The 15,072-nt window shown below is 51.1% G+C and overlaps 1 protein-coding gene across 2 annotated transcripts; it reads right to left on the bottom strand.

Annotated features, from left to right (window-relative positions):
- Positions 1–2,828: 2,828 nt before the first annotated feature.
- Positions 2,829–14,418, bottom strand: REN (renin). Of its 2 annotated transcripts, XM_019546600.1 has the most exons (10): positions 14,289–14,418; positions 11,751–11,907; positions 10,954–11,077; positions 9,768–9,886; positions 9,308–9,504; positions 8,602–8,610; positions 8,023–8,145; positions 6,656–6,800; positions 6,219–6,317; positions 2,829–5,595 (listed from the first exon to the last, which is right to left on the bottom strand). In XM_019546600.1, exons 1-10 carry the CDS (start codon positions 14,393–14,395, stop codon positions 5,434–5,436), a joined length of 1,242 nt encoding a protein of 413 aa, XP_019402145.1. In that variant the 5' UTR covers positions 14,396–14,418; the 3' UTR covers positions 2,829–5,433. The 2 variants fall into 2 exon arrangements, with proteins under 2 accessions (XP_019402145.1, XP_019402146.1); XM_019546601.1 differs by lacking the exon at positions 8,602–8,610.
- Positions 14,419–15,072: the final 654 nt, after the last annotated feature.

Genomic DNA, 15,072 nt, shown 5'->3' with positions numbered 1-15,072 from the left:
GGAGCCCGCGCCGTCAGCAGCCACCTCTGGCAGCTGGCCTGGACCCCGCTTACAGGGTGGCCGCGCTGCACAAGACCGCCAGCCAGATGCACACCCTTTACAAATGAGGTGGTGGTGACACACGCCTTGCTCACAGGGTTGTCCACCTTCCACCCGACTGCTGCAGACATGAAACAGCATCAAGGGCAGAGAGCCCTTTCTGGGTTTTAGTCCTGCTGGGTGGGATGTTAATCAGAATTTGCCAAACACATTCAGAGTCTGTGTAATTCACGGTATATCTTCCTCGCAGGCCGGGAGGTCCCACCATTCAAAACCTCCCAAGGCTCGTAAATCCCAGGGCCAACAACTTAATGATGGAACCCATGGAGTGGACACTCCCCATATCAGAGTTCTCTTTCCCTTGCCTTCTGTTTTGCTGGCCTGGTTTTCTTCCCCCGACCCCCAGTCAGCTGGCTTCTTCTTGCCTGCTGTCTTGTCTGCTTGTTCATCTGGGCCGATGTGGGTTGAACCCTGAAGGGGACTCGTTTCAGGCTATTTGGGGCTGCAGCCTCACATGGCTGGTCCAATCTCCGACACTTTACTCCCAGAGAGCCAAGTCAAACGATGTCTGCCACTAATCCCTTTTCAGCATGGGATTCAGCATCTTGGGTGAGCAGCTCACAGGTGTTCAGCACACAGTGGTTACAAGAGAACCACTGTAGAAATGGAAAAGGGTAGTGGGTGGGGTAGACTTGGATGTGAAATGACAGAAGAGAGGAGAAACAGCGCAGTAGGGGAGCATAAACTTGGAGGTGAAAGATATCAGGAACCAAGGAAGTTTCTGGGACATGAGTTTTATTATTTTATTAGTCCATAATAGGCCAGTTCACACCTGCCTTTCTGTCTTCTCCGGTAGGGCTTGCTACGGGTTGCACAAATGGTAGCAAGGTGCTGCCCCACCTGGTTGCACTGCACACAAGATCTGAATGCCAACCCTCATGTCAGCCCACAGCGGGACCCCTGGGATCCATCCTGCTGTGACCTGCAGCTAAGCCATCACCTCTTCAGGAGCTGCCTCCCTGAGTCCTAGTTACTCCCGCCAACAGCAGACACCCAGAAGCCAGGCCTGCATGAAGGACAGCTTATTCTGCCTTTCCTCCACCAGTTTCTCTGAGGATGGCTGCTGTTCTGTGCAGCAGTCCAGCCATGCTCACAGGTAGGCCTTTCCCCGGGACACCTGAAAAGGAAGTAAAAACCAGGTTGGCGCACTCAATAAATCTGCCCCATCTCGGCACAGCTTGGGCCTTCGCTGTTTGGCAGGCAAGCCAAGTGATGCCAGGGGGAGGCTAAGAAGGCTCTGGCTGCAGCTGTTCTCACCAGCGCAGTACAAGGCAAGTCCCCGCTCAGGGCCACGGTCCCTCCTGTACCTTTCTCTTGGGACACCCTTAGGCTCAGCTCTTTCAAACTAAACCCCTGCAGGCTCCGCTCTCCCCTTGCCTTCACCCAGGAGCCACTGGAGGCTGCCTGGCCCTGGTGGTCCCTGCCCAGCTAGCCAGGGGCAACCCCTCCACCCATTTTGCCTCAGCACTGGCGTGGCCCCGCCCCTTCACCTCAGCCTTGCCCTGGCCCCGCCCCCTCCTCCTCCGACCAAGCCCGTGGCCAGCTGTGGTCTCCTCAGCTCTCCCCGCCCTTTTTGGCCCCGCCCTGTCCTCAGGCGAAGCCGCTCTCGCCCCTTTGTGCTTCCCGCCCCTCGCTGTGCCTCGTGGCCCCAGACTGGGGAGGGCCGAGCTGCTCCCGCTGTCAAGGCCCGGCTCCGCTCCAGAGCCGACACCGTGTCCCTCGGGGTCTGCTGCGGCCACGCCTGGCGCCTACTGGTTCCCACCCTGCCCCAGTGCCACTCGGAGCATCTCGTCGTCCTCCCCCAGGCCTGTCTCGCCACGCTAAGGCCCGGCCCGCAGCCCTCAGAGGCTCGGCTCGGTCCTTTTTCCGCAGCATCAAGCCGCTGAGGCACGTGGGGGCTCTGGGGCCGGCACCTCGCTCCCCTCAGGCTTCCGCCCCCTAGCCACAGGCTTCCCGCCCGAACTGCACCCCTGGCCGGAGCAGCCGGACACATTCCCAAATCACCACAACATGCGCCACAGTTCTCCTCACCGCACGGTTACCAAAGCACCACACTACTTTTCAACTGAGCAGAGATTTTGGGGGTTGTTTTTTGTGGTTAGAAATCTCATTTATTGAAGAGTTTGTGTTTTCATTCTTCCAGTTCTCTCCCCTCCAGCAGGCAGTCTCCCAGTGCCCTCCCCGCTGCTCCCTGCCTGGTCCCAGAGGGTGCGCAGGCCTGTGCCACGGTGGTGCTGGGCACTGCTGGGGGGGCTGGTCTCAGACCTTCCCCCCAGTCCTGTCCAGAGACCTCACCAATAACCACACTGCCTCATTCTGCGCTGGCATCTGCCTGCACTTAGCACCAGGGATCCTAGTTTTCTCTGATTTAAAAACATCCCCAAATTTTAGTTTAAAAAAAAGGAACCCCAAGTCCACATTTTTTCCAGGAGTAAAATGAAATACCGCTAATAGATATATCTATCAGTGGCGTTTCATTTTCTGGAAAAATGTGGAAGAGTCATCACCCCCGTGCTGCATGAAAGCAGGGGCCTTGGGCACAAGCTTGTAGTGGAGCCCGTGCATGTCCACATGGATGGACTCAAGGGGCTCAGAAGTGAGGGGCTGAATCAGGTTTCTGCGGATGCTGAGGACAGCAAAAAGCCTCCTTAGCTGCACCTGTTACCTGATCTACTCACCACTGGGTTTATGTGGTGCAACACATTTGGAATAATGACATGGGCATGAACTCAATGACGGTTGTGTCTGTTTATTGCTGAAAGAGGGTGTACAGGTAGCTGATTACTGCTTCTTCCTGCTACAGCGTCATTTCCCTTCCAACCAGAATTTACTTTCCCCAGAGTATTCTCCTCAAATAACTTTGTGAAGGCATCAGGTGAGGCCACATGCTTTGGATATCAAGGTGCCAGGGCACCCGGCCACCCATCCAGCATAGCAAGTGATACTAGAGCATCCTACTAAATTCCACATAAGGTCTTTGAATTTCATAGAAGTCCATAGAATTGCTCGGTATTTCCTGCCTATCAGAGGTATTTCCTGCTTACCCTTTAGCTTGCAGGGGGAGTTTGGAGAAGTCATTGCTGCTTTTCTCCCCCATTTCCCCACTCTCTCAAGAGCAAACACCATGTTTGGAAAAAATGAGACAGTGCCAAGCCCACTGCAAAGACCCAGAAAATAACACTGCTGTCACATCAGTTGAATTAACCTGATTTTGGCCATGCAATTAAAAGTACCTGTAGGTCAACTGACCTCAGCTGCAAGAAAGTCTTGCTGTTGCCTTTCATTGTACCATGAGTTACACAGACTCCGAATGTGTTTGGCAAATTCTGATTAACATCCCACCCCTCCAAACTTCCTTGAGTCTGTCTCAAATCTGCTTGACTTCTGTTGCATCCGAATCAATAGACATAAGCCATTCAGAGCCTTGGTTGCACTTGCAGTCTTTGTTTCATACAAACAGGGAAAGGGAAGAGTTCAAACAAGCTAAAACCACCACTAAAGTGCATGTGAATTCTTTCCCTATTGCTTTGATAGTGTACTGTGAGGTCTAACGCAGCAGCTCCTCAGTTTGTAAGCAACCTGACGACAGCCCCAAGGCTCTGTCTCTGCGCAGTTTGATTAGCTGTACACTACGAATTAAATTAATGTAAAGCTGATTCCCTACACTGTGTTTCTGCTGCGTGAAAGATGTCTGCAGATGGCCTGCTAGAGAGCTGTGTTGGCTCCACTGCTGCGAGTGCAACATCAAATACATTCAAGTTAAAAGATGTGGGGGGAAAAAAAAATATATAAGCTAACGTGTGCTCTCACTTCCACCCAGACCCCCTCCGTTGAAAGCAGAGGTGGAGTTGGCCTACCCGTCTGCTGTCACTCCAAGCTGTAAGCACCCAGCTGCCGATATGAAGGGCAGGCTGGTTTCCATCAGACTCATGCTTTATGCGCAGGGTGTAATTCTGCCCCCAGTTATCCCCCTGCGTCTTTTGTGGCATTGCAAAGCAGTGTGGTAATGAAAGCCTGTTTGAATGTTTCTGTTGGTGATGAGCCAGAGCGGAGTCCCGTTCTGATGTGGCATTATCAGCGTTATTTTTGTCATCGGAGCAAGAAGACACAACTCTCACGTATACAGGGAGGGATTCCCTGGGCAGCCCCTTGTAAATGCCACCCGGTCAGCCTGGTTGTGTGTTGCCCTTGCTGCTACAAATACTGCACACAGGCTTCAGGGCAATGGGGAATCACACGGAAGGAACCGACTGGCTGAGTAAGAAGGGACCTCTGCAAAAGGGACCCATACTTCAGAGTTTTAGAGTGGAATGACTGAGGACACCTGCCTATAACCTACTACCTGATGAGGGGGAGTATCTGAAACAACATCTGTTAATGATGCTTGGAGGCCTCTTCCTAGAAAATATTTTCTAGCTCAATCACCAGATCTGGGCTTAACGCAGAAAGTTCCTGGGCTTGCATAATGCCAGCAATCAGATACTATAGCCCTGGGTGGCCCTAAACTCTTTGCAGTGATCTAGTTTCACTCCCTTACAGTCAGTGGTTGTTCTCCTCTCTGTTTCTCCCAAATATCTGCACATTCTTGCAGGGTGAAGACAATCTGAATTTTTAATGTTCAAAAAACCCATCCTAAGGTACGGGAGGGAAGGAATCTTCCCTTTAAAAAAAATAAATAAATCCCTGGGGCTTTTCTACATTAGAAAGTCAGAGTTTTGTTGCACATTGCCCTTCAAGAAAGCTTTCCTCTATGTGTTACCAATGCCACAAGTGTCCCATGGCCAGATTTCTGGCCCCAGGTCACCCATAGTGAGAGCTAGGTCTTCAAAAGGTCTCAGCACCCAGTCATGCCCTAGTTAAGGGAGAGATCTTGCCCATCTTGGAAATCTGGCCTGAGTAAGTGCCTCTGTCAGCTGTTCTCTAGGTAAAGATGTCCAAGCAGGAACAATACAGGCAACAGGGAGATGGGCTACGTGGAAACCCGACAGTCTGGAAGGATGAGATGGGCCTGCGGTGAGACTCACTCACCAGGGCAAAAGGGACTGCAGCTGTTGGGTGAAGTGGAGTGGCAGCATCCTGGCACGGAGGAGATTAATCCAGAGGTTTATCCCTGACGTGTAGCATTGCTTTGTAAAGCAGATTAATTAGGAGGCTTTGCTTAAATACAGGCAAGGCACTGCTGAGCTGTAGAGGAGACTGAGTAGCCTCAATGTTGCTTAAAGTTACTCAGTGTTGGGTTCCCCATGTCATTCTCCTTCACAATTTCAAGCACTTCTCTTTGGGAGTCGCTCCTTCCCCAAACCCACCCCCTCATTTCCCTCCTACCCCCGGCTGTCAGAGGGATGTGGCAAAGCCAATCCGGTTGTTCCTCCGATCAAATGTGGTGTAGTACTGCCCGATGAAGCTGGCTCCCAGGATCCAGAAGGGGCCGGCGGGGGGCGGGATGTCCAGACCTACGAAAGCCACGCTGCAGATGTCTTCTCCATACTGGGATTGCTGCAAAAAGGGGGATCAGGGGTGATGTGGGGAATCAGCAAGACAGTCTCCTGCTCTGGGTGGTTATGAGGGACCCTGCTAAATTCCCCCATACCTCTGCCTCCCCCAGGTACTACTCACCGCCTCAACCTCTTCTCCTGGACATCTGATTCACATTCCAGCCCCAAACTCCCTGTCTGGCTATCTCCAGGTCCTTGTCCTCCTCCCTGGGTTCTGCCTGTGAAACACTGTCCCCCCCACAGTCTCTACTCTCACTCCCCAGCAACCCTCACCCTAGTTGTAAGCTCCTGCTGCAAGGATAAGAAGTGTCCAGGGATGGTTTGGGATGAACTGCAACTCAGAGGCCACTCCTGGTTTATCCAGGTGCCTCCACAAAATGAGTGGGCTTCAGGAGAAAATACTTCTGATTCTGAAATTACTATGGGGCCTGAAGTGCAAGACTGATACTTTCCCAAATGGCAGCTCTGAGCTGGACAAAGACTGAGGCTGGAAGCAGCTGCTGAGATGATGGGCTGCTAAATGCCACGTCCTCTTGTCTGCCCACAGTGGGCACTTGTCAGAAGCAGCTGCTCCTTCCCCTACCACCCCCTTGTGCCATAGATTATAGAAACGAGAAGTCTTACCCTCAGGATGTAGGCTGGGCCATTGAGCGTGTAGGCCTTCTCTCCGAGGTGGAAGGAGATGATGGGCAGCTGGGGGACTTTGTCACAGTCAATCATGTACTGCAGCGCAAGAAAGGGAAGAGGGAAAAGGCTCTTAGGTCTGTCTAACCCGTGCCCAGGGTAGGACTGGCCAGTAAGGCACATACTTCAGTCATAAGCAGGTGGGAGGTGACTCAGTGGCCAGTGTAACCCCCTCATCTGGAACAAGAGAGAGTCACAGATGAGCCAAGGACAGCGTGGCTTCCAGCGGTCCCCTGGGAGTCAAGTGCAACTCCATCTCCAGTGCCCCCCGCCCCCCGCCGTATTTCCAAAGCCGCAACCAATTCCAGGCCAGCTGCTCGTTCTGTAACGTGCCGCCGAGTGACCAGAGAGTGAGTGTGAACGGTGGGTTTGCTCACCCCTCCTTCCGCCAGCTCGGTCGCCCCGATGGCTCTCATCAGCACGGATATGGAGCCTGCTGGGCCGGTGATGTAGGAAGCGCCGGTGTCGATGGCCACTGAACAGCCTTCTTTGCAGAACAAGAGTTCAGCCCCGACAGACACCCTGGAGAGAGAGGGAAAGAGCTGGGACTCCCCTCGCAATAACACTCCCCCCCTCCCTTCATTAGCAACCTCTTGTCTCCTCTCTGACACTTTCCCAGATAAACTATCTACTTCTTGGGTCCTGACAACATCAGTCTGCTAGCTCTTAAACATCCCCTCTATCCAAGCCAGGGGACAGAGCCCTGGGGCTGACAGGAGGGAGGTAGGCAGCATCTAGATGCATTTGTAAAAAATGGGTTCTAATCCTTATGCTACTGTAACCTTGGCCTCAGTCTTTTCATCTGTGAGATGGGGATAGTGGCTCTTCCATTTCTCTGCAGACCACAGTGAGGGCTACACCTGACAAAGGCTTTAGCAGAAACCTATTTTTGGCAAACTAAGAGTGCAATCAAGCACTGAAGTTTGCAAATTTCCATCAAGCTTCTTGCATTGTTTTGGTTGGAAAAAAAGAAAGTCTAAGAAAACTGAAATATTTTGATTATTTTTTTGGTTGAAACTGATAGCTCATTGTGAGGTGTACTTTGATCTCTGTTCATGAGAAGTTTTTAAAAGTTCAAAAAAGAAGCCACAAGTTGCATTTGACCCAAAATGAATTATTTTCAGTTTAACAAAAACAACTGCAAAAAATGTCTTTTCTAATTGACCCCAGACATTCTTTTTCCACAAGGCAAGAAAACTAAAAAAAAAGTTATTCACACAACTCTATTGAAGATTAGTGCTGTTGCATTTGAAGGAGCTTTGAACACAAGGAAGGCTTCTTAAAAACTGAGCATCATTACTGTTAAAGTTTCTAAGCAAGCCTGGCTACTTTTATCACTCGGCAGCCCTTTTCCCAAATGTTAAAGGCGTTAACCCCAGATTTCAACTTCAGCAATCCCCTTGTCCCTCCGAATGCCCCATGCATCCTCCATATCAAGAGTTCTTGTTCTAAAATATCTTGGCGCTGCTGTGAGCTGCTACTCTCTACTTCAGCAGCAGTTGCTTTTCAGCAGCGTACAATTCCTATGAAGATAAAGGGAATTTCCTCCTTCCTATTCAGGAAAAAAACCTTTCCTGGGAATCTTGTATAGTCATTCAAGGGAGAGATTTTGCTTTCTCCTTATATACAGTGTGTAGAACAAAAGGCTCCTTATTTTTCAATTGAGACTGGAAAATCAGCCCTGAAATTTATCCTTAGGAGCAGAATCTATACATACAGGCCAAACAGCCTCCTTGTTACTGACCCCTTCATGCTGATCTGCCAATACCCATTCTTGATGACATTTAGGTAGTGGAAGCTCCCGGTGTAGTAAGCTGGGTCACTTCCTCCAAGGATAATTTCCCCTCCAGGTTGCAGGTGAGAGTTCCTAGGACACAAAACACAATAGGGGAGCTTTCTTCCTTGGCCATTGCCTGGAGCAGGCTGCTGGAAGTCCTCTACAGGTAAGGCCCTGCCTTGTAGGTCCCCATGTGCAGCAGTGGCCAGATGGCAGGAGTGAGAGGAATACAGGATGCTGTGGAGAGAGTTAGTGCACAAGGGTGACTAGAATTGGATGCAAACGGTGGGAGTCTCAGATTAGAGTCTTCCTGACAACCTCCAGCAAAAGCTGCCACTCAGGATTGCTTGCAAGGGGCCGTTCTTTAAAGGTGGAGTCTGCCTAAGCTCCACAGTCCCGGCAGATGCAGTGGCACAGCTGAAGCGCGCCCATTTGGGGCATGATTTGGGCAGAGCTGGCAGAGCTTACCACCCAGAACCAGTGTGCAATTGTGATTGTTAGTGTAGTGACGTCCCAAAGAAAGTCAGGGTTTAATTGTCTTCTTACTTCGAAGCTCTGCAAAGAAAAAGAGGCATAATAAAACAATGATCCTGGCTGCATTTGCCCTCAGGCAAATGCATAGCCGAGTGGCCAGATCCTTAGTTGGACTCAAGTGGTAAAAAAGTGACCGTGATTTTCACCAAAGCAGGACACCCTAAAAATGTAGGACTATGGGGAAGGAGACCTTCAGATGCACTCATCCCCTGCTGTCACATCACTGTGAGCAGGCACGAGAGCCAAAGCTTCAGCTTCTGACTCTTATCTGTAGGTTGTTTCGCATCCTTCATTAGCGAGTGTAATTTGACTGTTCGGACATGCCAGGGGCTGGAAAGAGCCAAAGGTTTTGTTCCCACCAATCTTTTTTTGCTAGGTTTTAATTTTTCATTGACAAACTGATTTTCCTCTATACTTCTGGCTGCTGAAAAACTGAAACTACATTCAGTTTTCAGGTTGTTTAGGTGGTGTGTGTAGGGGTGATGGCAATGGGATTTATGAAGACCAAGAAAGTAATTTTTCTTCTGGAAATGTCACTTTTTAACAGAAAGGCTCTTATGCTAGGAAAGCATCATGCGCTGTGAACCCAACAAGAACTGAGTTCTGCATGCTTGCAGGGTTGAACACTAGGTGCTCATACTTTGCAAGACACACACACACACCTGAAACTCTCCCAGTTCCCCCAGCATAGAGGCCTTTTGCTCCCAGTGTTACCCACCTACTATAGTAGACAGAGAACTCCTCCTCCTTCAGGATCTGCTGGGAAAGGATCCGGTCGAACACTGGGGTGATGCCGTCGATGGCTTGGCTGGGGTAACCCATGCCCAACACCCCATCAAACCTGGCGAAGATGAAGGGGAAGGCTGGCAGAACCGTGGCTTCTGCAAAGACCTGGATGATGGGGATGTCTGCCACCTGGGGAGGGGGGCACACGTGACAATGCAGCCTCTGGTAGGAAGCCACAGGGTCACACACACGTCACACTAGTTCACAAACACACAGGCTCGCAGGGAATGGAGCTCTGATGAATTGTACTAGCTGGGGACACGGTTACCCAGGCCATGGAGTTAAAGCCTGATGCTAGGGAGTCTTTGAACTGACTTTGAATGGGTTTGGAGCAGGCCATTCACTAGACCTCTGTTTACCCCAGCACAGCATTGCTGGTGCTTACTGCTTACCATGACAACGTCCTGGCTGAGGAAGCCCTTCACGCTCCCTGTTCCGTACTGGATAGCAAAGCCTGTTCCGTTCGCTATGTACGTTCGGGACTTGGACGAGTCGTAGCGGTTGTGAGAAACTGGGAAGAAGACACATATCCAAAAGGAAAGATGGAGGGAGATAAAGTCAGCTGGCCTGACACTCAGTGAAACCTGCCCACCCGGCTTCAACACAGGCTGAGTAGTACGCCCATTTCACAGATGGAAAAATGACCCAGAGCCCATCAGTGTCAATGCTCTCACAGGGAAGCCTTTAATTGCCATGGACTGTGCACTATGCCCAAAGAAACTTTAAAGCTTACTTGAGGTTTCTTAGGGAATCATTTCCAGGTCTACAAATAGACCCCACCTCTCCTGGTTCACCATTTAGTGGCTTCACCACAAGAGCAACCTCCCTCCACAGCAGTCTGCAGCATGCACCAGGTCTCCTACATCCTAAAACCCAGGGGATCTGTTCTGAGATGACTTTCCAGCCCTTCCCATCTCCCCTCCATTACCTGGCATGTACCATCACTGAGGGTTTGAATCCAGAACCATTCCCTGATCTCTGAACTATTTGGAAACTGCATTCCCCAAACATTTCACTCTATGTGATGGTAGTGAAGCCTCCCCTCTGTGGGAATGTTTCATAGATTCGTAGATGTTAGGGTTGGAAGGGACTTCAGTAGGCCATCGAGTTCAACCCCCTGCCCTGGGCAGGAAAGAGCGCTGGGGTCAGACAACCCCAGCTAGGTGCTTGTCCAATCTCCTCTTGAAGACCCCCAGGGTAGAGGAGAGCACCACCTCCCTTGAAAACCCAACGGAGGTGCTGTTATTGCAGAATAGACTAGGTCATGGATATCAGGTTCAGTGAGTATCCTGCAGTACCACCCTGCTATTCTGTGCTATGAGTGCCTTTGTGCAGCATAGTTTCATCCACTTGCAAGCTAGTTCCCTCTGAAGACAAACCCTGGTTGTGCACCCACAGCTTCCTCCCCTCTCTGGATCTGACATCCCTTTCCTTCTGAAATGGATACAGGGCACTGCAGAACCCACAGGAAATGGGGTCTGACTCTGCTCTGAATCCAGCGGGGAAAATGGAGCAATTCTGGATGTACACCACATGCCCAGAAATCACAACCAGGCCCTGCTGTGCCCCATGGCTCACCACAGGCGCTGTAGAGGGGGGAGCATTTGTAAGAAGGCACCCAGAGGTTGGCCGAGCCAGTGTCGAAGACTACTTTGAAGGTCTGCGCTGGTGTGCCGATGCTGATCTCTCCGTAGTACTGGGTCTGGAACATATGCAACAGATGGGAGGCAGAATGAGACTGGAGCAGAGGGGACACTGCTCTGTACATGGGGAGTGTCCCAAAGGGAAAATGACACATGTCCCTGTCAAGGTATCCTCTGAAGAAGTGGATCCTCCATTGAGGATCTCAGAGCCTTTAGCAATCATGGATTATTGAAGCCAGCGCCAACCATGCTAGTAGATAATTCTCATCCTCCCAAAGGGGAACTGAGTTCAGTTTCTGTTCCCCCACAGACATTCCCACTTGGAGGGGACTATGGCGGATGCAGTGGCAGAGCTGAGCAAGCTATTTAAACCTAGATCTTTAAATGTATTTTCAGGCCTTGACTCCTTGGGCATAAGCTGAGTGCTTCTTTGCAGCTCAGCTGCATCAAGAGTTAGGAGGCTCTGCACATGCCAAGAGGAGGAAATTTAGGGGAGAAGATAAGTGCTGCCAGCACCTGAGAAGGGGCTGTGAGTATCTCAGTGGTGTCTGGTCTCCTCAAGTAGCAATTGAGGCCCCCTGTAGGCCTAATCCTACAGAGTTTCAAATGCCCTTGTTCAAAGGGACTTAGGCACATATGAGCCTCAGGGTATGTCTGCAGCACAAAGCAATGCCAGGATGAGGTTTGCTGCTCCAGCAATGCCCCTGGACCAGAGTGCAAGGGGGAACTCACATCCAGGTAGTTAGTGAGGATGGTGGGGGCCGTCCCGTTCCGTGGTCCCGTGGCACGGGCATATCTATTCTGCTTCAATTCCGGAAAGACGTCCACCACACTCACGCCCATCTCCTGCAGGGTCTGGCGAATCGAGGGCATCTTCTTCAATGGGATCCTGCAGGTTAGGGGAGAGAGGAATAATACCTGGTGCTTCAAGTGGGGCAGGGCCAGACTGGTACATCATGCCTGGCAGTTTGTTACACATCCTCTCTCTGCCTCTGGACAGACAGAGCCAGATGCTCTGCAGGGATTGCCGACACCCATGGGTGCACACCGACCTTTGAAAACCCCATGATGCTGTTGTTGAGCAGGGCCTGCTCCTGCTCCTGCTCCTACCTGGTGTATATCGAGAGAGATTCCCCTGGAGCTAACCAATCCCAGCACCAGATGAGCGGAGAGCAGAACAGAGCCTGGAGAAAGCACCGCTGGGATGACAGCGGCTTTCCTACCCATCAGTCGGTAGTGCCTGCCTAGTCTGGGCAAAGGCATCTCAGTCACTGTAGATGGCAGCAGATATCTGCAGCAGAACAGCTGATGGGCCCAGCAGCCAATCTGCCCGGTGAGTGCCTGGCGAGAGTCTAAAACCCCCGACTACTCCTGAATGCCTCACTTTCCCGGAGCCTAATGAAGGGCGTGTGAGCCCAAAAACTTGCAGAAAAAGAAATATTTTTTGCAATTTCTCAGTTGATCTAATAAAAGGTATCATCTTTGAACCAAGAGTTCTAGATTTGTGCATTTTCAAACAGCCAGGCCATTCCCATGCTTGTCCCGGTGCAGACTGGGCCAGGCAGAGAACTAGGAGACAGAGGCCCCAGGGGTCCAGAGCACAAAGTGATGGGGCTTTGCAGACTTCGAAGGGCAGCCAGAGGGAACGGAGGCAGCTAGATCTGACACCTGGCTGTCCCCTGTCAAAGGGGCAGAATGTGCCGGTTTGACTTGGCATTTGGCTACTTTGGCAGGTCATGCCCTGAGACTACTCAGAGCCTCAAGCAGGCACTCAGGACCTTGGCTTGAAGCCTCATCCACAATGACCCGCACTTCTGTGCCCCGAGAGTGGTATGGGGGCATGGGGGCAGCGCCCATGGGGAGGGAACAGCACTGCTTCCTACAAGGCCACTTCACCCTGAGGTACATGGGTGACACCCAATGACAAGTCCACCTGGGACTGGACAGGTTCACAAGCCTCCAAGGGTACAGAGCATCATTTGCATCTTGTAGCTGCTTTTTCTTCCCCGTGCTCCCTGGGTGCTGTGTCCACTGCAGCCCATGTGGCCCAGATTCCCATCCTGTCTCTAGATGCTCATGGCTAGAAGTTTCTTCTTCCCCCTGAGGAGGAGATCAGGCCGGACCAACGGTCTGTTAAGCTGAGACTATTTCTGCTTCCTTTGGCACAGCCTGATTGCAGAGAGGGAATGCCCCCAAAATGCCTGCCTAATGGGCACTGGTCCTTCATACTCATTTTCTTCCCTCCACTCTCCCCTCAGGCCTGTCCTCACCTCCAGTTCTCCCATCTTCTCCTGCCAAGTTAATTCTCCCTCTCTTGTCTCTACCTCAATCTAAAACAATATCTTTGCCTTTTCCCTTTCTGGTAGTGTCTCTTTTCCCATGTCCGTTTTGTCTCATTTCTTCAAGCCTAGGATTTTCACTGATTTTTCCACACGCAACATTTTTGTTTACAACCTCCTAAGTGCCGGCTTGGCTGGCAAGTGAGGTGTCAGCTGCAAAGACTGCCAATGCAGTCACTTAAGTGGAACCGTTGCCCTTTGGCTTTGAGCTGAATTACTTCTCATGGCCTCAGCCCATTGTCTAGAAATAGAGCCCCAGCAAGGAAATTCCCGTTTCAGCCCAGACCAAGCTTGACCTCTTAGATAACCTCCCCTGCCCTACTGGGGCCTAATGTCATCTCCCTCCAGGCTTCTGCAACAAGGCTAAAGAAACACTCATTTCCCAGTGACCTGGCTTGAGTTCTCACTTTTGTCATCGCATTTGCACCTGTGGGGGGAATCGGGAGTTAAGCCATTACTTTCAGTGGAGCTGCTCTGAATTTACCAGGCATCTGTAAGAGCAGAACCTTCATCTAGAGACAGCTCTCACGAGCAAGGGACTACACTGGGGTGGAGATTCAGGAAGAGGGCCCCCTGCTAATAACCTCACTAGGGAGGCCTTAGAGGTGCCAGCGTCACACCACAAAGTCCGGCCTTGAGGACTCCTTGATTCAGAAATCTAGGATTTATATCTAAACACTCTATCTTCCTCACGTTGTTTTTTAAAACAAGAGATGCTGCTGTTCAATGCAACCTCCCAGTGGGCACGAGAGCAAAGAATATCCAGACCTGCCCAAGATCGATGCAGACAAGAGGGGTGGGATAAACCGATGCGGTGGTCCTGCTTTCCACCACAAGCCACAGCAATGAGAAACAACCTGGGACTCTCTCTGTCTCACTTACACATACATACCCGCCCTCCCCAAGCCATTAGCACTCTGCAGCATGGTACCTCTGTAAGGCATCCACTGTACAGCAGAAGAAGCTGGCCATCCAGGTAACCATCAGAAAGACCCAGCGTTGCTGCATCCTTCTGCCTCGTTGCATCTGTGCAGGCATCTCTCTCCCTCTCTGAGACAGCAGATTCCTTCTCATGCCCTGGGAAAGGAAAAGCTCCTTGTGCTTTTATAGCATAGTCTCTTGACTGCTCATTGGTGGAAGGCCGGGGGTGATAAATCTTGCCCATGGGGGCACTCCTGATGCCCACTGAGTTTGACCTCACTTCCTGGCCAGGGCAACTTGGCTGGGGACATGTACGCACACACAACACAGTATATACTGGACGCGTCCCAGCAAGGCAGGTACATCCTGGCAAAAGACATTATGTAGAAGGATTCATAAGAAAGAAACAGCTCCCTGGAGATACCATGCACGCTTCTCTCTAAATAGCCCTTCTCAAGCTCAGCTCCAAATGTCTGGTGATGATGGGTGTGCATGGGATGTGGGCCAAACCCCTGCTGGAGTAAACCAGGATTGTGCTACTAGAAGCAGCAGAGCAAAGATGACTTGCCCCATTGTGGGTGTATTTGATCATCTCCATGCTAGAGCTGGAGGAAATGAGGCAAGTGAAGGAGAGAGATTTCCCCCAAACCTGGGAGCAGAACTCAGGAGTCTTGGCTCCCAGCTCCATTTCTGCTGTAATTGCTCTGTGGCACTACTGCCACTGAAAGCATTAGGCAGTGGGCCAAATCCACTGGCAGGTGTAAATCAGTAAAAGTGCACTGAATTCATAGAAT

Source organism: Crocodylus porosus, unplaced genomic scaffold (genome assembly GCF_001723895.1).
Source record: "Crocodylus porosus isolate Cpor-Errol unplaced genomic scaffold, CroPor_comp1, whole genome shotgun sequence".
NCBI lineage: Eukaryota > Metazoa > Chordata > Crocodylia > Crocodylidae > Crocodylus > Crocodylus porosus.
The sequence above is the reverse complement of the archived record's forward strand: the minus strand, read 5'-3'. Positions and strand labels throughout refer to the sequence as shown.

Coding starts and splice junctions, on each gene's coding strand:
- REN (XM_019546600.1), bottom strand. CDS start 14,395: ATGCCTGCACAGATGCAACGAGGCAGAAGGATGCAGCAACGCTGGGTC. Junction 11,908..14,288: donor ACAGTGGATGCCTTACAGAG/GTACCATGCTGC, acceptor CCTAACCTGCAG/GATCCCATTGAAGAAGATGC. Junction 11,078..11,750: donor TCCTCACTAACTACCTGGAT/GTGAGTTCCCCC, acceptor CATATGTTCCAG/ACCCAGTACTACGGAGAGAT.